The 24,340-nt window shown below is 38.5% G+C and overlaps 1 protein-coding gene across 1 annotated transcript in view; it reads right to left on the bottom strand.

The window, feature by feature from the left end:
- The window catches only part of LOC102179366 (rho guanine nucleotide exchange factor 9), a 117,097-nt gene that overhangs the window by 21,553 nt on the left and 71,204 nt on the right, over positions 1–24,340 (bottom strand). Inside the window, exons 6-7 of the mRNA XM_018043957.1 lie at positions 8,542–8,785; positions 477–545 (exon numbers count right to left, since the gene is read on the bottom strand). Coding sequence (XP_017899446.1) covers positions 477–545; positions 8,542–8,785 — 313 coding nt within the window. The remainder of the gene's footprint in view (positions 1–476; positions 546–8,541; positions 8,786–24,340) is intronic.

The following is a 24,340-nucleotide window of genomic DNA, read 5'->3' as shown; positions in this document are numbered from 1 at the left end:
AATATCTGAATCTTCTGTCTAGGTTCAGTTTGAAGTCCTCCATTCTGATTTGGGGTTCATGATTTGGCAAATGCCCCCAATCCAAAGAAGGTTATATGCATATCCCTAATATATATATGCGTGTGTTAATAAATTCCATATATTTACTATTGTCCAACTGTTTAATTGTTAATAAAGTTTAGTTTCTCACTTTAAGTGAAAATAAAAGAAATAAAGTTTCTATTTTTTTCCTGTACCAAATGAGCTATCTGTGGACATGGCTACCTTAAATTATTCACTCTTAAGCCTTAAGTCTTTTAAAGATCATTTACTACTTATCATCAGAGACACCTGGGAATCTGGACACTTCCCACGACCCTAAGTGAACTTTAGCATGGAAATAAGCATATGAATATGCAAATACATAGCTTATGGCTTTTCAGTTTCACAGTGAGAGTGAGTGAGATCAGGGAGGTTGTAGTTAAAGGCAGTTTTACCTTTTTGTTTAGAGACTTTTCTCACAGTCATTGCAGCCTGCCTCTTCTGGTTTTCAGAAATCTCAAACCCTATAACATAAAAAGAAATCATTTTGTTATGAGTAACACGGACCTTTTTTAAAATGTATAAATTAGCACAAGTTTTCTGGAAGAGTAATATTAACACTTACCTAAAACAATGCATTTCAATGTATAGAGGGGCAAAAAGGTGAGAACATGAGTTGAGAGGCTGTTAAATGGAGAGTAGTTGAATAAAATATGGTGAAAAGTGGAAAGACATTTCACAATCAAAAGCAAAACTACAAAGAAAAATGAGTTAAAAAATGAGATTACAGCAGAAAATATACATAGACTTAAGGAAAGTTTTAAAAGAAGGAAAAAAATTGAATGGCAAAAAGTAATTAAAGAAATAATCAAAATATCTGTGGAGGTTCTTTGCCAATTTTTAACTGAGTTTTGGGTTTTAACTAATTGAGTTGTAGGAGTTCCTTATATATTTTAGAAATTATCACATGTATGGTTTGAAAATATTTTCTCCCATTTAACAGGTTGCTTATTTGTGCTGTTGTTCTTTTTTTTTTTTTTTTTTTTTTTTTTTTTGCTGTGCAAAGTCTTTTTGATTTGATGTTTCCTATTTTTGCTTTTCTGTCCATGTTTTTGGTGTCATATCCAAAAAATTCATTGTCAAGACCAACATCAAGAAATATTTCCTGAATGTTTTTGTCTAGGATTTTTACAGTTTTGAGTCATATATTCAAGTCTTCAGGCCACTTTGAACTGATTTTCATGTATGGCATAAAGTAGGAGTTCAATTTTATTCTTTTTCATGTGGATATCCAGCTTTCACATCATTCATTAAAGAAATTATCTTTCCCAATTGTGTATTTTTGGAATCCTTGTTGAAGATATGTTGAATATATACATGTAGGTGTTTTTCTGAGCTCGCTATCCTATTGCATTCATCTATGTTTGTCTTTATGCCAGCACCAAACTGTTTTAATTATTATAGCTTTGTAATATATTTTGAATCAGGAATTGTGATGTCTCCAGCTTTGTTCTTCTCTCTCATGGGTATACTATGGATCCCCATGAATTTTAGGATTTTTTTTCCTGTTTCCATAAAAAATGCTACTGGAGTTTTAAAATAGGAGCACGTTGAATCTATAGATGGACTATTTTGTAAAATGAACATGTTATTAACATTGCCTTCCATTCCAAGAATACAGAATGTCTATTTATTTATGTCTTCTTTTAATTTCTTTCAGTAATGTTTTGTAGTTTTCAATGTACCAGTATTTTACCTCCTTGGTTAAGTTTATATCTAACTATTATATGCTTTTTGAAGCAATTGTAAATGAGATTGCTTGATTTCTCTTTCTTATAGTTTGTTGTTAGTACATAGAAACACAATTTACTTTTGTGTGTTGATTTTGTATCCTACAAATGAATTCATTTATTAGATGTAAAAGCTGTTTGTGGAGTCTTTAGGGTTTTTACATATAAGATGATCTTATCTGCAACAAGAATAATTTTACTTTCTCTTTCCTGATTTGGAGGAATTAATTAGTTAAGCCTAATTGCTCTAGCTAGGACTTCCACTACTGCACTAACTAGAAGTGGCGAATGTAAACATCTCTTGTTCCTGATCTTAGAGAAAAAGCTTTCAGTTTTCCCCACTTAAGTATAATATTAGCTAAAAGCCTTTGACTGTGTGGATCACAAGACACTAGAAAATTCTAAAAGAGCCACCTGACCTGTCTCTTGAGAAGTCTGTATGCAGGTCAGGAAGCAACAGTTAGAACTGGACATGGAACAACAGACTGGTTCCAAACAGGAAAAGGAGTACGTCAAGGCTGTATATTGTTACCCTGCTTATTTAACTTATATGCATAGTACATCATGAGAAAAGCTGGACTGGAAGAAACAAAAGCTGGAATCAAGATTGCCAGGAGAAATATCAATAACCTCAGATATGCAGATGACATCACCCTTATGGCAGGAAGTGAAGAAGAGCTAAAAAGCCTCTTGATGAAAGTGAAAGAGGAGAGTCAAAAAGTTGCCTTAAAGCTCAACATTCAGAAAACAAAGATCATGGCATCCGGTCCCATCAGTTTTTGGCAAATAGATGGGGAAACAGTGGAAACAGTGTCAGACTTTATTTTGGGGGGCTCCAAAATCACTACAGATGGTGACTGCAGCCATGAAATTAAAAGACGCTTACTCTTTGGAAGAAAAGTTATGACCAACCTAGATAGCATATTCAAAAGCAGAGACATTACTTTGCCAACAAAGGTCTGTCTAGTGAAGACTATGGTTTTTCCTGTGGTCATGTATGGATGTGAGAGTTGGACTGTGAAGAAGGCTGAGTGCCAAAGAATTGATGCTGTGGTATTGGAGAAGACTCTTGAGAGTCCCTTGGACTGCAAGGAGATCCAACCAGTCCATTCTGAAGGAGATCAGCCCTGGGATTTCTTTGGAAGGAATGATGCTAAAGCTGAAATTCCAGTACTTTGGCCACCTCATGCGAAGAGTTGGCTCATTGGAAAAGACTCTGATTCTGGGAGGGATTGGGGGCAGGAGGAGAAGGGGAAGACAGAGGATGAGATGGCTGGATGGCATCACTGATTCAATGGATGTGAGTCTGAGTGAATTCCGGGAGTTGGTGATGGCCAAGGAGACCTGGCGTGCTGCGATTCATGGGGCTGCAAAGAGTCGGACACGACTGAGCGACTGAACTGAACTGAACTGATTAGCCTTGTGTGCCTTCAATATATGGTTTATATGTTGAGGTAAATTCCTTCTATACCTTGTCGATAGTTTTTATCATAAGAGTATGTTAAATTTTTTCACATGACTTTCCTGTATCTATAAAGATGATCATGTGACTTTTCCCCTTCATTTGTTAGTGTGATGTATCACATTAATTAATTTACATATGTTAAACCATTCTTGTATCCCTGATAGATCCCACTTGGTCATGGTGTCTGATCCTCTTATTGTATTGTTGAATTTTTTTCCCAGTGATTTACAGAGGACTTTCCCATGGATTTTGTTACAGATATTGATTTGTAGTTTACCTTTCTTGTGGTGGAAGGCTTAATATTGTTAAATATCCATTCTGACTTGAAGCTATCTATAGAGTCAATGCAATTCTTCAAAACCACAATGGTATTTTTTTTTTACAGAAACAGAAATAGCAAGCCTAAAATATATGTGGAATCATAAAAGACTCATAATAGCTAAAGCAATCTTGAGAAAGAAGGGCAAAGTTGGAGACTTCACAATTCCTGATTAAAAATATATTATGAAGTTACAGTAATTAAAACAGTATTGTATGGCATAAAGAGAGACATATAGATCAACAGAATAGGATAGAGGGCCAGAAATAAACACACACATATACAGTCAGCATATCTTTGACAAGGCTGCCAAAAATACACAATGGGGAAAGGATAGTTTCTTCAACAAATGGTTTTGTGAAAATTGGATATCCACATGCAAAAGAATGAAACTGAACTTCTATCTTATGCCATACATGAAAATCAATGAAAAGTGGATGGAAGACTTGAATGTATGACTTTGAATTGTAAAACTCCTAGAAGAAAAAAGGGGGAAAATCTTCCTGACAATGATTTCTTAAATACCAAAAGCACTGGCAACAAAGCAAAAGCAGACAATGGGACTACATCAAACTAAAATGATTCTGCCAGCAAAGAAAAGAAACAACATATAAAAAGGCAATCTATGCCACTCCAGTATTCTTGCCTGGAAAATTCCATGGACAGAGGAGCTTGGTGGTCTATAGTCCCTGGGGTCCCAAAGAGTCAGCCATGACTGAGCATGCACACACACAAACTGAAGTTCACTGAGCTCAGTCAAGAATTTTCTAAAAAAAAAAAAGGCAATCTATGGAATGGGAGAAAATATTTGGAAACCATATATCTAAGGGCTTAATTTCCAAAATATATAAGAAACTTCTCTGCTTAGTAGTAAACAAACAAACATACAGTGATTAAAAAGAATGGTCAAAGGACTTGCATAGACATGTTCTCAGAGAAGTCATACAAATGGCCAGCAGGTATATAAAAGTATTCTCCACATTACTAATTATCAGGGAAATCCAAACCTTAACCATAATAAGATATCACTTCACTCCTGTTTAGAGAGCTATTCTCGAAGAAACAAAAGATGATTAGTATTGGTAAGAATTTAGAGAAATTGGACCCACAGTAAACTGTTAGGAGTTAAAATGATTTAGTCACTATGGAAAACTACCATATGATCCAGCAATCCCACTTCTGGCTATATAAAGATAATTGAAATCAGGATCTTGAAGAGATATCAGTACTCTCATATTCATTATAGCATTATTCCCAAAGGCCATGATAATTGAAACAATCTAAATGTCTGAGGATGGATAAAGGGATAAAGAAAATGTGGTATGTATCTTTTTATATATACAAACACACACACTAGAATAGTATTCAGCCCTAAAAAGAATGGGAATTCTGCCATATGTGACAACATGGATAAATCTGGAGGACATTTGCTAATTAAAATAATGTAGTCACAGAAGGACAAATTCTATATTTGCATGAATATGCAGTATCTTAACTAGTCAAACTCATAAACAGAGAGCAGAATGGTGATTCCAGAGAGAATCACCAGAGAAAACGGGCAGCTGCTTTTCTATAGCTATCAAGTTTCATTTACATAAGATATGAATAAGTCCTAGAAACTTATACAACAATAAGCCTATAGCTAAGATTAGTATATTGTGCCTTTAAATTAGCCTTCAATTAAAATAAATAAATACATTAAAAAACAAATAAATAAAAGGAAAAAAATTAAGTACAGAGGTCATGGTGTTTTTGCCAGTTAAAAAACCAAGGTTGAGGCCTCGCCTAAAAGAAGAAATTTTGCCTTACGAGCTTCAGACCTACAAGCCCTATCCAAAGACAGCTTAGCTTTATGCCCACGAGTTCAAGTCTACCCATGATGTTTGAACTTGAATGCCTGGAGTTGCTTAGCCAGCCTTCACAATCACATAATGCAATTCTTATAATAAATTTCTTAATAATAATTTATCTCTTACTGGTTATGCTTTTCTTATTGAACCCTGACTGATACAAGGAGTTATAGTTAGATTCTGTATTCTTCAACTGGAGTGGTTCTGATGATAAATTATGTTTAAGAGAGCAAGTTACAGAGTAATATGTATAGTATAATTGTATATTTTAGTATAATATTTATATTTTTATAAATAAAGTCTTATGTGTATACATTTATATGAGCTTGAGATTAGTATCAAAAGAAACACATCAAATTAATACTGATTATCTCACACAGCATAGGAGCAACAGAAAAGGGAACAGAATGCTAAACTTTATTATATTTCCATATGTGCTTAAATGGTTATTAAGACTATGCATTTTATAATTAAAAAGTAAAACTAAAAAACAAAAACTATAGTAAATCCACTACAGCCATAAAAATAATGATTAAAATAGTAAATGATTTAGAGACATGTTAATGATATAATTTTAAGTGACAAAGATATAAATTTATATCTGTCATGAAGTGGCAGAGGTTAGGGGAGACAGAAATAAAGATTCAGGCACTCTATTTTTTTTTTTTTTAGACACATAGGAAAAAAGATAGGAAGGAAATATACCAAAATATTTATAAAATTTATCTCTGGGTAGTATGTTCATGTGTGATTTTTAGATTTTTTTTCCTTGTATTTTTGTGTTTTTTCCCCAAAATTGCTTTCAAAGAAAATGACTTACTGTTATAATCAGACCAAATTCTTAATATTTTTAAAAAGATGACCTGTTGGGAAGCAGTTTCTGGAAGCTTTTCTACAGTGTGGGAGATATATTGGAACCAGAGTGAATGGTATGAATCTTCTAGTTGATCTAGGATCTGCAAAAAGCACACTAAAACAATTCCTCTAATAGCACTAACAGTTTAGGTAGTGTCAGAGATTGTTGGTGTCTTTCATTAGGACAAGCAGCCAGTAGAATTTCTGTAATGATTCTATATCATGTCCTAAAGCAGTGTCCAAATGATAAAAGCAAACTGAATTCAATGGGACTTAAAGTGAATTATCAATAAGTACTCTACCCAAAACCTGAGAAGACTTAGATAAAACTAAGCAGAGTCTTTCTAATGATCCTTCCTTGCCTCTGGACCATTTCAATCCCCAATACTTCAGACAGGAGAATATATTTGTACCAGGACTCAAACGGTAGGCCCATTTTTTTAGACGCAGTTTTTTCCAACTTGAATACAGATGTTTTAAGGTATAATTCTCCTCCCTTAGGAGTGAGGCAACACCAGAAATTCTGGTGTCTTCTCAAGGAATTTCAAAGCCTGGCTGTATTGTATTTTTTATGCCAGAAAGGCAGGACCACGAGCAGGAGACCAGATAGTACTTTGTAAACCACAAGGTTAAATGCTAAATCCCACAGTTGGAAAGCAGTATAAAAAGTATCTCTACCAGCTATATTCCCTTTGGAAAGGAGAATAACGTATTTCAAATAAAAGAGTATGGTTTAGTGTGGTTCTACATCATGCAAATGGTCCTGGTTTTAAATCATGCAAGTGGCCCTGTTATATTTTCTATAATTTACTTTAAAATACTTTTATACAGAGAACATGATATATACCAGTACATTAATAGGGGCATTTAGTTAACACGTAAAGTGATCCAATCAGGAATACACACTCAAGAAGTGATTTGTTAACATATTGAAATTCAGAAGTCTTTGCTCAAGAGGCCACAACTGCCAGCAGTTCAGTTGCCTTAATTCAGGAGGCCTAATTAGTCACTGATAAAAAAGAATGCTGTACAAGATATGCCTTCTCCATAAATGTCATATAGGCACTTTAGCCTTCACAAGAACTGGGTATAAGAATCCAGGGAACCCTGCTGCTGCTGCTGCTGCTGTTGCTGCTGCTGCTGCTGCTGCTGCTGCTGCTGCTGCTAAATTGCTTCAGTTGAGTCTGACTTTGTGCAACCCCATAGATGGCAGCCCACTAGGCTCCGCCGTCCCTGGGATTCTCCAGGCAAGAACATTGGAGTGGGTTGCCATTTCCTTCTCCAATGCATGAAAGTGAAAAGTGAAAGTGAAGTCGCTCAGTCGTGTCCTACTCTTCGTGACCCCATGGACTGCAGCCTACAACACTCCTCTGTCCGTGGGATTTTCCAGGCAAGAGTACTGGAGTGGGTTGCCATTGCCTTCTCCACCAGTGAACTCTATAGCCTATATATATATACTTCAGAAGGAAGTCTGAATTTTAAGATTGAAAATGGGTACTATATTTTGGCCTAATCAGAGGATTTTGTCACCAGACTTTGACTAGGAATTTAGCTGAAAGTGAAAGTGAAAGTCTGTCAACCGTGTCCGACTCTTTGCAACCCCATGGACTCTATATAGTTCATGGAATTCTCCAGGCCAGAATACTAGAGTAGGTGCCCATTCCCTTCTCCAAAATTACCAAATCTGCCTCAACTAAACTAAACTTTTCACAGAAGATGCTGTCATGTATCTAAGGACAGAGTTGTGACTTCATTGAAATTACAGAACAGGCAGTATGACTGCTTTTGTGTTTGTTTGCTAATACACTTTTGTATGTTTGGGAGAATTGAGCTGAGGTTTAAGTGTAATAATCTCATCTAGTTGGGCTTCCCTGGTGGCTCAGAGGTTAAAGCATCTGCCTGGAAGGTGGGAGACCTGGGTTTGATCCCTGGGCCGGGAAGATCCCCTGGAGAAGGAAAGAATCCCATGGAGGGAGGAGCCTGGTAGGCTACAGTCCATGGGGTCGCAAAGAGTCGGACACAAAGTAGTGATAATGTAGGGGAAATCAACCTCTAAGTATCACTTAACCCTGACTAGTTGAAACTATTTTTATCTGCCAAAAATAACCTAATAATAGGAAACCACCAAAGTGGATTATGTCAGTTTGCAACACAAATCTCTCTGCCTCTAGAAAAATGAAAATTAATTTAACTCTATGTTGTTCATATCCATATTCTTCTTTCTCCTCTCAGGTCACTTACCAATTTTTTCATCTTCCTGTACCATTTTCCTCTCTTCTCTGAAAGCTCTGAGCCAGCGTATCTTCTCCTCCAACTTCTTGGCAAAGAATAGATGTATCTCCTCAGTCTCCTTGTTGTGAAGCTTGAAGGCATTTTTCATGCTTACATTAAAGTCATCATCTCTGCCATCTTCAATGTCCACTACCTCATATTTATCCATATCAATGCGGCCTTTGTAGTACAGAATGTCTCTCCGGATCAGGTCCTAGACAGAAAGAAAGAGAAGGCTTTTTGTTGGAGGTATGTGGAGAGTGGGTACAAGGACAGTTGGCACATATGTACAGCAGAATGCTAACACTGCCATTGTTCTGGTGTATCAGTGAGAGGTGGTTTGGTTTAAATCTGGGCAGGTTACCTTAGCTTATGACACTACAGTTGGCTAACTAGATGCTATTAGAGAAATCCTCTGGCCTACATCCATGGATTTTGTCTCAGACCTCAGCCTCAATGCACGTATGTGTTTACAACAAGACTGCTGATGTGAAGTAGGAACCAGTAAGCCACACATGCATGGCTACAAAGGGCTTTTCCTCTTCCAAAATATTTGCAAGCCTTCCAGAAGTATGAGATGAACTGACTAGTTGCCTGAAGTATACTCAGGAATCTAAGTAGGCCATCGAGACTGGCATATCAGAGAGGGGATGAGTGATAAGAGTAGCTAGGTAGTCAAAGGCTGCTGGCCAGGAAGGATTATCTAGAGAAGGTTGAACACTTAGAATTCTGGGGGGTTTTGGAAAAGGACTCATCTAGCAGGAGAAATGTAGGGAAAGTGAATAAAAAGCTTCATATGTTGACATGGATGAATCTTACAAATCTTATTGCATGAGAAAAATAAAAGTAGTAGTTGGATACAAAGAATATATTGCCTATCCATTATGATTGTTATTTTCATTTTTGGGTATATGAAATTGAATTAAACCCAGTCCATTAGACACATAATTATTCAATGTATAGTGCCCTTATATTTCTATTCATTTACTTGCTTACTTGCTTTTAATGATGTATTAAGTTTTGGTGAACCCAATCCCCATTCCAAAACCTATAACACCAAGGCAACCCACATATTAAATCACATGCTCATAATTTCCCTGCTTTCTATTCTATATAATTGTATCTCATCTACATGTATTCTGTTTACATAAAGTTAAAAAAAACACAAAACAATGCCACATAATATTTAGGGATATATACAAAAATTATGAGAAAAATATATGCCAAATTCAAGGGAATACAAAGAGGAGAATGGGGACAAGAGAGAAAAAGGGAAATGGATGCAAGAGGGAGAGAAGGAAGACAGTAGTTATAATGATTTATTTCTTAAATTGAATGGTTTGCCTTGGAAACAAGCAGAGATGATTTTGTCATTTTTGAGTTTGCATCCAAATACTGCATTTCTGAATCTTTTGTTGACTATGAGGGCTTACTCCATTTCTTCTAAGGGATTCAAAATAAAGCAGGGCAAAGAGTTTTCCCAAGAGAATGTACTGGTTATAGAAAACACCCTCTTCCAACAACACAAGAGATGACTCTACACATGACTCTACACTCTACACATCACCATATGGTCAATACTGAAATCAGATTGATTATATTCTTTGCAGTCAAAGATGGAGAAGCCATACATAGTCAGCAAAAACAAGACTAGGAGCTGATTGTGGCTCAGATGAGTCCAGTTCAGTTCAGTTGCTCAAGCATGTCTAACTCTTTGTGACCCCATGAACTGCAGCAGGCTAGGCCTCCCTGTCCATCACCAACTCCTGGAGTTCACCCAAACCCATGTCCATCAAGTCGATGATGCCATCCAGATATCTCATCCTCTGTCATCCCCTTCTCCTCCTGCCCTCAATCTTTGCCAGCATCAGGGTCTTTTCAAATGAGTCAGCTCTTCGCATCAGGTGGCCAAAGTACTGGAGTTTCAGCTTCAACATCAGGCCTTCCAATGAACATGTAGGACTTATCTCCTTTAGGATGGACTGGTTGGATCTCCTTGCAGTCCAGGGGGTTCTCAAAAGTCTTCTCCAACACCACAGTTCAAAAGCATCAATTCTTCGGTGCTCAGCTTTCTTTATAGTCCAAGTCTCATATTCATACATGACCACTGGAAAAACCATAGCCTTGACTAGACAGACCTTTGTTGGCAAAGTAATGTCTCTGCTTTTGAATATGCTATTTAGGTTCATAACTTTCCTTCCAAGGAATAAGCGTCTTTTAATTTCATGGCTGCAATCACCATCTGCAGTGATTTTGGAGCCCCCCAAAATAAAGTCTAACACTGTTTCTACTGTTTCCCCATCTATTTGCCATGAAATGATGGGACTGGATCCCATGGTGTTAGTTTTCTAAATGTTGAGCTTTAAGCCAACTTTTTGACTCTCCTCTTTCACTTTCATCAAGAGGCTCTTTAGTTCTTCTTCACTTTCTGCCATAGGGGCAGTGTCACCTGCATATCTGAAATTATCGATATTTCTCCTGGCAATCTTGATTCCAGTTTCTGCTTCCTCCAGCCCAGCGTTTCTCATGATGTACTCTGCATAGGAGTTAAATAAGCAGGGTGACAATATACAACCTTGACCTACTCCTTTTCCTATTTGGAACCAGTCTGTTGGTCCATGTCCAGTTTTAACTATTGCTTCCTGACCTGCATACAGATTTCTCAAGAAGCAGGTCAGGTGACCTGGCATTCCCATCTCTTTCAGAATTTTCCACAGTTTATTGTGATCCACACAGTCAAAGGCTTTGGCATAGTCAATAAAGCAGAAATAGATGTTTTTCTGGAACTCTCTTGCTTTTTCCATGATCCTGCAGATGTTGGCAATTTGATCTCTGGTTCCTCTGCCTTTTCTAAAATCGGCGTGAACATCTGGAAGTTCATAGTTCACATATGGCTGAAGCCTGGCTTGGAGAATTTTGAGCATTACTTTACTAGCATGTGAGATGAGTGCAATTGTGCAGTTGTTTGAGCATTCTTTGACATTGCCTTTCTTTGGGATTGGAATGAAAACTGACCTTTTCCAGTCCTGTGGCCACTGCTGAGTTTTCCAAATTTGCTGGCATATTGAGTGAAGCACTTTCACAGCATCATCTTTTAGGATTTGAAATAGCTCAACTGGGATTCCATCACTTCCACTAGCTTTGTTCGTAGTGATACTTCCTAAGACCCACTTAACTTCACCTTCCAGGATGTCTGGCTCTAGGTGAGTGATCACACCATTGTGATGATCTGGGTCATGAAGGTCTTTTTTGTACAGTTCTTCTGTGTATTCTTGCCACCTCTTCTTAATATCTTCTGCTTCTGTTAGGTCCCTACCATTTCTGTCCAATATTGAGCCCATTTTTGCATGAAATGTTCCCTTGGTATCTCTAATTTTCTTGAAGAGATCTCTAATCTTTCCCATTCTATTGTTTTCCTCTATTTCTTTGCATTGATCGCTGAGGAAGGCTTTCTTATGGCTCAGACCATGAATTCCTTATTGCCAAATTCAGACTTAAATTGAAGAAAGTAGGGAAAACCACTAGACCATTCAGGTATGACCTAAATCAAATGCCTTATGATTACACAGTGGAAGTGACAAACAGATTCAAGGGATTAGATCTGATAGTGCCTGAAGATCTATGGATGGAGGTTCATGACATTGTATAGGAGGCAGTGATCAAGACCATCCTTAAGAAAAAGAAATGCAAAAAGGCAAAATGGTTGTCTGAGGAGGCCTTACAAATAGCTGAGAAATGGAGAGAAGCTAAAGGCCAAGGAGAAACAGAAACATATTCCCGTTTGAATGCAGAGTTCCAAACAGCAAAGAGAATAAGAAAGACTTCCTCAGTGATCAATGCAAAGAAATACAGGGAAACAATAGGATGGGTAAGACTAGAGATCTCTTCGAGAAAATTAGAGATACCAAAGGAACATTTCATGCAAAGATAGGCACAATAAAGGACAAAAATGGTATGGACCTAACGGAAACAGAAGATATTAAAGGTGGTAAGAATACACAGAAGAACTATACAAATAAGATCTTAATGACCCAGATAACTGTGATAGTGTGATCATTCACCCAGAGCCAGACATCCTGGAATGCGAAGTCAAGTGGGCCTTAGGAAGCATCACTACCAACAAAGCTAGTGGAGGTGAGGGTATCCCAGTTGAGCTATTTCAAATCCTAAAAGATGATGCTGTGAAAGTGCTGTACTCAATATTCCAGCAAATCTGGAAAACTCAGCAGTGGCCACAGGACTGGAAAAGGTCAGTTTTCATTCTAGTCCCAAAGAAAGGCAAAGCCAAAAATGTTCAAACTACTGCACAATTGCCCTCATCTCACACGCTAGCAAAGTAATGCTCAAAATTCTCCAAGCCAGGCTTCAACAGTACATGAACCCTGAACTTCCAGATGTTCAAGCTGGATTTAGAAAAGGCAAATGAACCAGAGATCAAACTGCCAACATCTATTGGGTAATGGAAAAAGCATGAGCGTTCCAGAAAAAATCTACTTCTGGATTATTGACTACCCCCAAAGTCTTTGTGTGGATCACAACAAACTGTGGGAAATTCTTCAAGAGATGGGAATACCAGAATACCTTACCTGCCTCCTGAGAAATCTATATGCAGGTCAAGAAGCAACAGTTAGAGCTGGACATGGAACAACAGACTGGTTCCAAATTGGGAAAGGAGTACGTCAAGGCTGTATATTGTCAGCAATTCCTGCTTATTTAACTTACATGCAGAATCCATCAGGTTAACTGCCAGACTGGATGAAGCAAAATCTGGAATCAGGATTGCCAAGAGAAATATCAATAACCTCAGATATGCAGATGATACCACTCTTACGGCAGAAAGTGAAGAAGAACTAAAGAGCCTCTTGATGAAAGGGAAAGAGGAGAGTGAAAAAGCTTTCTTAAACTCAACATTTAAAAAACTAAGATCATGGCATCCAGTCCCATCACATAATGGCAAATAGATGGGGAAACAATGGAAACAGAGACAGACTTTATTTCCTTAGGCTCCAAAATCACTGCAGATGGTGACTGCAGCCATGAAATTAAGACACTTGCTCCTTGGAAGAAAAGCTATGACCAGCCTAGACAGAATATTAAAAAGCAGAGACATTACTTTGCCTACAAAGGTCCCTTTAGTCAAAGCTATGATTTTTCCAGTAGTCATATATGGATGTGAGAATTGGACTATAAAGAAAGCTGAGTACCAAAGAATTGATGCTTTTGAACTGTGGTGTTGGAAAATACTCTTGAGAGTCCCTTGGACTGCAAAGAGATTAAACCAGCCCATCCAAAAGAAAATCAGTCCTGAAGTTTCACTGGAAGTACTGATGCTGAAGCTGAAGCTCTAATACTTTGGCCACCTGATGCAAAGAACTGACTCATTGGAAAAGACCCTGATGCTTAGAATCATTGAAGGCGGGAGGAGAAAGGGATGACAGAGGATGAGATGGTTGGATGGTGTCACCAACTCAATGGACATGAGTTTGAGCAAGCTCTGGGAGTTGGTGATGGACAGGGAGTTTGAGATGGACAGGGAAGCCTGGTGTGCTTCAGTCCATAGGGTCGCAAAGAGAAGGACAGGACTGAGCAACTGAACTGAACTGATCTCATATTCTCCAGTCTTCCTAGGTGGCGCTGTGGTAAAGAACCTGCCTGGCAATGTAGGAGACCAAAGAGAAATGGGTTTGATCCCTGGGTCAGAAATATCCCCTTGAGGACGGCATGGCAACCCACTCCAGTATACTTGCCTGGAGAATCCCATGAATAGAGGAGCCTGATGGGCTATAGTTCATAGGGTCTCAGAGAGTTGGACACGACAGAAGGGACTTAGCACACATACTCAGATTCCCAATCCTAAGTCTTCACACTGCATGGTAAACAGAGCTTTTCTGTAGGGCTGGGGAAGACTGTCTTTAAGGATTCTCAGCATAGCTCTGTCAATCTCAAAACCCTTGGTTGCCAAATACATCATGGTGTTCTTTTCCTTCCATAATGATTATGCATATAAACAAGCTTTTGCATAGAGATTGGTTCTAATCCATTAGGTAATCCTGATATCAAGTTTACAAGAAATATAGGTCTGCTATACAGAGTGGGACAATGTAGTTACAAGCCTGTTTCAGAGTTTGGATTCCTTTTACCATGCTCAAATTGGGAAAGTTCAGTCCTGCCAAAATAATGGGGTGGCTCCTTGATGTTTCAGCAGGTTAAGAATCTATCTGTCTGCAACACAGGAGATGTGGGTTCAATCCCTGGGTCAGGAAGATTCCCTGAGTAGGAAATGGCAATCCACTCCAGTATTCTTGCCTAGAAAATTCCATAGAGAGAGGAGCCTGGTGGGCTAGAGTCCAAAGGGTCATAAAGAGTTGGACATGACTGAGCAACTAAGCATGCATGCACACTCATGAACTAACTTCTATAATCCCTAGGAACACTTTGTGAAACATATGCATAAAAAGTAGGCCCTGTCAAACTAACTACAAAAGCAAGACAAGCTGAGGAGAATGTATCAATGTAATCTACTTTGATCCTGTAAAGGCTTGAAACCTGCCTTACAATACGTAATACACATGCACATAGACCTGGACCACACAGCTAATAGGTGGGTGCCCACCTGGCTAGAATATAGGCAGATTCAACCCTCCCTCTATTACTAACTTCAGCATGCTGCTTCCTTTCCCTCTGAATTGGTGTGTCATAAACATTGTTAGCCTTCAAAATCTTTAATAGTTTTCAAAAATGGAAAGGATGCACATGATCTTAGAGCTAAATTAAAAGCATCAACTGAACCTCCTATTGTTTCTTCAGGTATCTGAGGATAATAATGAATGACAGAGAATTCTGTCTTTGTGGCAGGGGAATAGGACTAGAGGGATGTGTCATTAAAATTCTCCCTTTTCCTGTTCTTTCTGGCTCCCCAGAGGGTTGAATGTGAGCTTTCAGACATCAGATTAGTCATAAAGCTAAGTGAAGGGATGTGCTATAAATGATTAAGAATGACCCACTGTTCAGAAAACCGACCAGAAAGGGTAGCTAAGGCCACTAAGCAGAACAGAATGGTGAAAAGAACATCAGTTAGAGTCTAAAGTTCTGAGTTTGAATTTTAGCTGCTTAACCTCCTAGCTGTGTGGTAATGGGCAAATGAATTAACGTTGCTGAGCCTCAATTCCCTCAACTATAAAGTTAGGAGAGTCATATTTACCTTGTAAAATTGTTGTAAAGCTCAAATCTAAACATGCAGTATCCAGGTCATGAGGCTAGCCTTACCTGATAAACATGGTGCTGAGCTTTTTTGCTTTCAGACCAGTGTTTCATAGATCTTAAAAACTCCTTTTGATAAATGTAAAAAAACCCATTGCCTCATTTAGTTCATTTGAACTTTCAAAGTAAGTTAATTAGTGTGACTGAAAAGAAATCAAAGTTAAAGCAACTCTGAATGGTTTAAAATCTACATAGCTACCCCACTGTCCCTAGAAATTCCATAAACCCTTTTAGGGCAGGGGTGGTATTAGTGGTGGGTAGCAAATACTCTTTGCTACTCACTCACCAAAATCACAGATCTATACCTGGGCTCACACTACTAATCCCCTCCCTGACCCAAAGAAGCCTTCTATTCTAGTCCTTTCAGACTTTAAGATCAAATTCACACATTCTTCTTCCTCAAAGCAGCCTTCCATGACTGCACCCTCTAGATCACACCATTACAGTTTTCCTTTTCTGAATGCTAGCACTGACTATGAAGACACTGTATAAAGACTATGAAGACAACTGGCATTCAATTACCACCCTAGTGAATTTGCATTAGTTCTGTTTTATATGTTTTATTGCTAATTTTGTCTGTCCATTCATGTTTTGCCTCGTACTGAGCTTTCTTTGGTTTTGCCTCACTTAGGAGTTATTCAGGGAAGGAGAGCTGATAAAGGCTCAAACATTTTTTCTGCTCAGCTTCTACACATAGCAAGGGGACAAACCTCTCCTGGGCCCTAGTTGCCTGTGGGACTATTGGGACTGGGGTGCCCACATGCCAATTGTTAATGGTGATCTGAGTGCTTTCAAAGGCACATGGTTAATAGGTGCTCACTACAGATGCTATTTAGACTTCTCTGGTGGCTCAGATGGTAAAGCGTCTGTCTACAATGTGGGAGACTCGGGTTCGATCCCTGGGTGGGGAAGATCTCCTAGAGAAGGAAATGGCAACCCACTCCAGTATTCTTGCCCAGAAAATCCGATGGATGGAGGAGCCTGGTAGGTTACAGTCCATGCATGACTGAGCTTTCACTTTCACTTTCACAGATGCTATTTGGGTCTTCACAATTTCTCTGTCTAAATGGGGTTGTTTCTAATAGGATGGTCACCGTCCTCCTTTTCCTTTCTACTCATCCAAGTTGGAGGAGATTAAGGGAGCTAGTGCTTCTCTAGGATAGTCCTGGCATCTGCAGCCAAGCACTCTGGCCCTGAATCTAGCCATTTCTCCAGAAAGGAGCTTATCCCCATCCCTGACATTATGTGATTGAAACAGCTGGGAGCTGTTTGAACTTGGCCTCACTGGCTATTCATGGGGTTTACTGAAACACTACAGTACATTTTGTACAAATGGCAGATGCTGCAGTCTGGGGAATGCAACTGTTCAGGATTGCAGTTTGCCTCACTTACTTGTCAGCAAGGTTCTCCCTACCTCTTTTGAGGGGGCCCTGGCTACTCACCTCTAGCCTAACAACCCTGGTTTTCTCTTCAGATCCTGGGGAAAGCACATGGTGCTAGGACTGGATTTGTCTTTATCATTATAGCATTGCAGCATCTAGAGTACATTCTTTTTTAAAATTAATTTATTTTAATTGGAGGCTAATTACTTTATAATATTGTAGTGGTTTTTGCCAAACATTGACATAAATCAGCCATAATGACAACAGTGAACACTTAAACAACAGACATTATACAGCAGACACTACTCTAAATACTTTCCCCCCAGCTTTATTGAGGTATAAATAACAAAACTTATATATATTTAAGGTATTCAATCTGATGTTTTTATATAGTATGTATTATGTAATGATCATCACAATTAAGTTAATTAACATATCCATCATTTCACATAGTTGTCTTTTTTTGAGATGAGAAAATACTTCAGATCTATTTTCTTAGCAAATTTCAATTATACAATACAGTGTTGCTAACTATAGTCACCATATATATAATACATTAGCTATCCAGAACTCATTTATCCTACATAACTGAAAGTTTTTACCCTTTGACCAACATCTCCCCATTTTCTCCACCCAAATGAGCCCCAGCAACCACCATTCTACTCTCTACCTTTATGAGTTGGACTGTTTTAAATTCCATATATAAATGAGATAGCACAGTATTTGTCTTTCTCTGCCTTATTTTACAAAGCATAATGTCTTCCAGGTTCAACCACGTTGTTGGGCACAGCAGGGTGTCTTTCTTTTTCAAATACTGAATAATATCTCATTGTGTATATGTGTGTGTGTATGATGTTATCTTTATGTGTTCATCCCTTGGCAACTACACTTTGCATTTATTAACTTAAATCATCCTCACTATCTTAGAAGTTAGGTACTGTTATAATCCCATTTTATGAGAAACTGTGGACATAGAGCAGTTAAGAAACTTGCTCAGGAATAAAAGCTATGCTATTTATGGCATAGCTGGGATTTGAGTCTAAGATATCTGGCTCTAAAAATCTGTTCTTGTTTTAACCACTGTGTATACAGCCATGCAATTAAAAGATGCTTACTCCTTGGCAGGAAAGTTATGATCAACCTAGAGAGCATATTAAAAAGCAGAGATATTACTTTGCCAACAAAGGTCCATCTAGTCAAGGTTATGGTTTTTCCAGTAGTCATGTATGGATGTGAGAGCTGGACTATAAAGAAAGCTGAGAGCCGAAGAATTGATGCTTTGAACTGTGGTGTTGGAGAAGACTCTTGAGAGTCGCTGGGACTGCAAAGACCAGTCCATTCTAAAGGAAATCAGTCCTGAGTGTTCATTGGAAGGACTGATGTTGAAGCTGAAACTCCAATACTTTGGCCACCTGATGTTAAGAACTGACTCATTTGAAAAGGCCCTGATGCTGGAAAGTTTGAAGGCAGGAGGAGAAGGGAATGACAGAGGATGAGATGGTTAGATGACATCACCGACTTAATGGACATGAGTTTGAGTAAACTCTGAGAGCTGGTGATGGACAAGGAGGCCTGGCATGCTGCAGTTCATGGGGTCTCAAAGAGTTGGACACGACTGAGTGAACTGAACTGAACTGATACTGCCTCTGAATAAAAACTTCCTGAATGAATGATTACTAAATATTTACTGTGTGCCAGGCCCTATAACTGTATTACCTCATTTTACACTGAGGTACAACACACTTGTACATGCACATGAACTTGCATGAGGTACAGCAACATGCAACACTTCCTTGCATCTAGATACTATTCAGTTCAGCTTGATGATTCCCATTTTGCAAATGAGGGGATAATGAAAGGCACCCAGGAGGTGTCCAAGATTACATAGCTGATGGGAAAAAGGCAATTGGTGGTCTCTTGTCTGGCTCTAGAACCCATGATCTTAACATTATAGTTCACTGCATCCCATTACTTCAAGTGATTCTCCTCAAAGCCTCCTCAGGTGAATTCTATCATCAGGTTGACTTGACACTGATAAGAATAAAGACTTAAAGAACTGGCGCAAGGTTAAGCAAATTAGTAAGAGACAGTAGAGTCTTGGACTCAGGTGTTCTTGTTTTAAATCCACTGGTTTTAAAGTAGAAATCTTTTTTTTTCTATTTTATTCTATCTCTGATGCATTTTTGAGTTGTTCCAAATGCCTCAACCTCCAAGTCTGGCCCTTTAGTTCATGAAAAAAATGGTCCAAAGGCAGAAAGTTCCAGGAACAGAAGAAATTATCTCTCCAGCATCCCTACATTCAATTTAGTTCCAATTCTCCCAGAATATGATGAAAGCAACAAAAAACTAAGCAGTTATGATGCAGGGGACAACAGAGCATGTCCAGACTGGCACAATTGATGAAAGATAGGGAAAAGGCTGTTTGCAGCAACAGCAGAGTTGTAAGAATATTGGTGGATGATTGACTGAGGAGAGGGAAAAGGGGTTCCCTCTTACTCAGTAAAATATGAAAGGGAAGAAACAAAAAAGGGTAAAATTTCCAGAAGCAACTAAATCATTTCCAATATAATCATCTCAGGAGGAAAAGAACAAAAAAATATTAAGCAAAATTAAATTCAGATAACAATTATATGTACTACTGTGGGCAAAAATTCCTGAGAAGAAATGGATTAGCCCTCACAGTCAACAAAGGAGTTCAAAATGCAGTACTTGAGTGAAATGAAAATGAAAGGTGCTCAGTCATGTCTGACTTTTTGCAACCCCATGGACCATACAGTCCATGGAATTCTCTAGGCCAGAATACTGGAGTGGGTAACTTTTCCCTTCTCCAGGGGATCTTCCCAACCCAGGAATCAAACTGGGGCCTCCTGCATTGCAGGCAGATTCTTTAGCAACTGAGCTATCAGGAAATCCTAGTACTTGGATACAATCTCAAAAATAACAGAATGATCTCGGTTTGTCTCCAAGGCAAACCATTCAATATCACAGTAATCCAAGTCTATGTTCCAACCACTAACGCCAAAGAAGCTGAAGTTGAACAGTTCTGTGAGGACCTACAAGACCTTCTAGAATCAACATCCAAAAAAAGATGCCCTTTTCATCATAGAGGACTAGAATGCAAAAGTAGGAAGTCAAGAGATACCTGGAGTAACAGGCAAGTTTGGCCTTGGAGGACAAAATGAAGCAGAGAAAAAGTTAACAGAGTTTTCTCAAGGGAACACACCAGTCATAGCAAACACCCTCTTCCAACAACACAAGAGACAACTCTACACATGGACATCACCAGATGGTCAACATTGAAAAAGCAGATTGATTACATACTTTGAAGCCAATGATGGAGAAGCTGTATACAGTCAGCAAAAAACAAGACCTGGAGCTGAAAGCGGCTCAGATCATGAGCTCCTTATTGAAACATTCAGGCTTAAATAAAAGAAAGTAGGGAAAGCCACAGGCCATCAAATCCCTTATGATTATGTCACCCATGTAGGTGACAAACAGATTCAAGGGATTAGATCTGGTAGACAGAGTCCCTGAAGAACTATGGACAGAGGTTTGTAACAATGTACAGGAGGCAGTGACCAAAACCATTCCAAAGAAAAAGAAATTCAAGAAACCAAGGTGGTTGTCTGAGGAGGCTTTACAAATAGCTGAGAAAAGGAGAAAAGCAAAAGGCAAAGGAGAAAGGTAAAGATATACCAAACTGAATGAAGAGATCAAAAGAATAACAAGAAGAGAGAAGAAAGACTTCTTAAGCAAACAATGCAAAGAAACAGAAGAAAGCAATAGAATGGGAAAGACCAGAAATCTCTTCAAAAAATTGTATATATCAGGGGAGCATTTCATGCAAGGATGGGCATGGTAAAGGGCAGAATTGGTAAAGACCTGACAAAAGCAGAAGAGATTAAGAAGAGATGGCAAGAACAGAAGAAGAACTATACAAAAAAGGTCTTAATGACTCAGATAAACACAAATATGTAGTCACTGTTCTAGAGCCAGACATCCTGGAGTGTGAAGTCAATTGGGCCTTAGGAAGTACTACTGCAAACAAGGCCAGTGGAGGTAATAGAATTCCAGCTGAACTATTTCAAATCCTAAAAGATGATGCTGTTAACAAGCTACACTCAATATGTCAGCAAATTTGGAAAACTCAGCAGTGGCCAAAGGACTGGAAAAGGTCAGTTTTCATTCCAATCTCAAAGAGCAATGCCAAAGAATGTTCAAACTACTTTACAGTAGTGCTCATTTCAAAAGCTAGCAACTCAAAATCCTTCGAGCTAGGCTTCAGCAGTACATGAACTGAGAAATTCCAGATGTACAAGCAAGGTCTAGAAAAGGCAGAGGAACCAGAGGCCAAATTACCAACATTCATTTGATCATAAAGAAAGCAAAGGAATTTCATAAAAATATCTATTTCTGCTTCATTAACTATGCTAAAGTCTTTGTGTGGATGAAAACAAACTGTGGACAATTCGTAAAGAGATGGGAATGCCAGACCACTTTACCTGTCTCCTGAGAAGGCTGTATGCAGGTCAAGAAGCAACTTTTAGAACAGGACATGGAACAATGGACTGGTTCAAAATTGGCAAAGGAGTATGTCAAGGTTGTATTTGTCACTCTGTTTATCTAACTTAGATGCAGAGTATATCATGAGAAATGCCAAGCTGGATGAATCACAAGCTGGAATCAAGACTGGCGGGAGACATATGAACAGCCTCAGACATGCAGATAATACCACTCTAATGGCAGAAAGTGCAGAGGAACTAAATAGCCTCTTCTAATGAGGGTGAAGGAGGAGAGTGAAAAAGCTGGCTTAAAACTCAACACTCAAAAAAGTAATATCATGGCATTCAGTACCATCACTTCATGACAAATAGATGGAGAAAAATTGGGAGTAGTGACACAGTTTATTTTCTTGGGCTCCAAAATCATTGTAGACAGTGACTGCAACCAGGAAATTAGAAGATACTTGCTCCTTGGAAGAAAAGCTATGACAAACCTAGACAGCATTTTACAAAGCAGAGATATCATTTTGCCAGCAAAGTATAGTCAAAGCTATGGTTTTCCAGTAGTCATACATGGATGTGAGATTTGGACCATAAAGAAGACTGAGCACTGAAGAATTGATTATTTCAATCTGTGGTGCTGGAGAAGACTTTTGAGAGTCTCTTGGACTGCAAGGAGATCAACTCAGTCAATCCTAAAGGAAATCAACCCTGAATATTCATTGGAAGGACTGATGCTGTTGATGCTGAAGCTGAGGCTCCAATACTTTGGCCACTTGATGAGAATAGCTGATTCATTGAAAAGGACCCTGATACTGGGAAAGACTGATAGCACGAGGAAAAGAGGGCAAAAGAGGATGAGATGACTGGATAGCATCACCTATTTAATGGACATTAGTTTCAGCAAACTCAGGGAGATACTGAAAGATAGAGAAGCCTGGTGTGCTGCAGTCCATGAGGTCACATAAAGTCAGACACGATTTAGTGACTGAACAACAACAAGATGCAGAGGAGCAGAAACATAAGTGTATACAATCCCAACTTCCAGTTGGGGAAGTTTTAGCTTAACTTTTTGGGAATGAACAGAATCTTGAGAGCTAGATGAGAACTTGTTAATAATAACTGGGCCAAATTATCTCAGGAATCAGGTCTTTCAATCTCTCTTATACTATCTCTGGCAGGAAAATATCTAGCTCACTTGGTGGTACATCTAGTGATGGAGGGGCTTCCCTGATGGCTCAGCAGGTAAAGAATTCACTTGCAATGTAGGAGATGCAGGTTTGATCCCTGGGTTTGGAAGATCCCTTGGAGGAGGAAATGGCAACCCACTCCAGTATTCTTAACTGGAGAATCTCATCGACAGAGGACTGAGCATGCATGCTGGTAATGGAGACCTCACTATCTTACAAGGCTGATTATTTCTTTATTGGGTTGGGAGAAGACTAACAAGTACCTACTAGGTGTAATGCCCTCTATCAGACATTTTATATGCACTGATTTCATTTAATCTTCACAATCCTGTAGAGTAGCTGTTATCTCCATTTTACATACAATAAAGTAAAGGTGGAGGAAGTGAAAAGTCATTTGTTTGAAATTATGTAGTTAGGGAGTGCTGGAACTAAGGAGCCCAAATTCTGACCATAAATTTTATGCTTTTTCTACCATTCCACATTCCTTCTATCTCCAAGGAAACCTTAGAAAATCTGAAGCACTAGGCTAAAATCATGACATTTTCTATCTAGTGCAACCTGCCCATCAACTACTCTAGTTAATGGCAAGATAGAAACTTGATTTTATGTGACATGATCTGCTGTTAGGAAACCAATGGTGAGTCCCTGTCACTGAACCTCCATTTAAATGTTCACCTCTGTTTGATAATCTATTATAGAATTCTGACAAGCTTAATGGGAATAATTACATAGAGGTTACTAGTGAAAAGTCTGGAGCTAGCTTTCCTAGATTCAATTCCTGGCTCCATCACTCAATAGCTATGATATCACCTTGGGCAAATTATATTGGGTTGGTTAACAAGTTTCTTTGTTTTTTTAAGCAAAAATAAAAGATACATTTTTCATTTTCACCAAGAACTTTATTGAACAATATATTCAGGGTTTTGTTCCATTACCTTCTGTCAATTTTTAGGCAACTTCATAACCATATAACTTCTCTGTACCTCCCTTTATATATATTTAAAATGTGACAATAATAGTACTTACTTCATATGTTTGCTGTGATGATTAAATTGAGTTAATGAAAGTAAACGTCTTAGAACAGAATCAGAGGTACACAGTGAATGTTAGTCCATCATTATCAATCTGTATTTTCTGGAATCTTTTAAATTTTGAAAACTGGTACAACGTGAACAGTGAACTTCCAGATGTTCAAGCTGGTTTTAGAAAAGGCCGAGGAATCAGAGATCAAATTGCCAACATCTGCTGGATCACCAAAAAAGGAAGAGAGTTCCAGAAAAAAACATCTATTTCTGCTTTACTGACTATGCCAAAGCCTTTGACTGTGTAGATCACAATAAACTGTGGAAAATTCTGAAAGAGATGGGAATACCAGACCACCTGACCTGCCTCTTGAGAAACCTATATACAGGTCAGGAAGCAACAGTTAGAACTG

This window comes from Capra hircus (genome assembly GCF_001704415.2).
Source record: "Capra hircus breed San Clemente chromosome X unlocalized genomic scaffold, ASM170441v1, whole genome shotgun sequence".
Classification (NCBI taxonomy): domain Eukaryota; kingdom Metazoa; phylum Chordata; class Mammalia; order Artiodactyla; family Bovidae; genus Capra; species Capra hircus.
The sequence above is the reverse complement of the archived record's forward strand: the minus strand, read 5'-3'. Positions and strand labels throughout refer to the sequence as shown.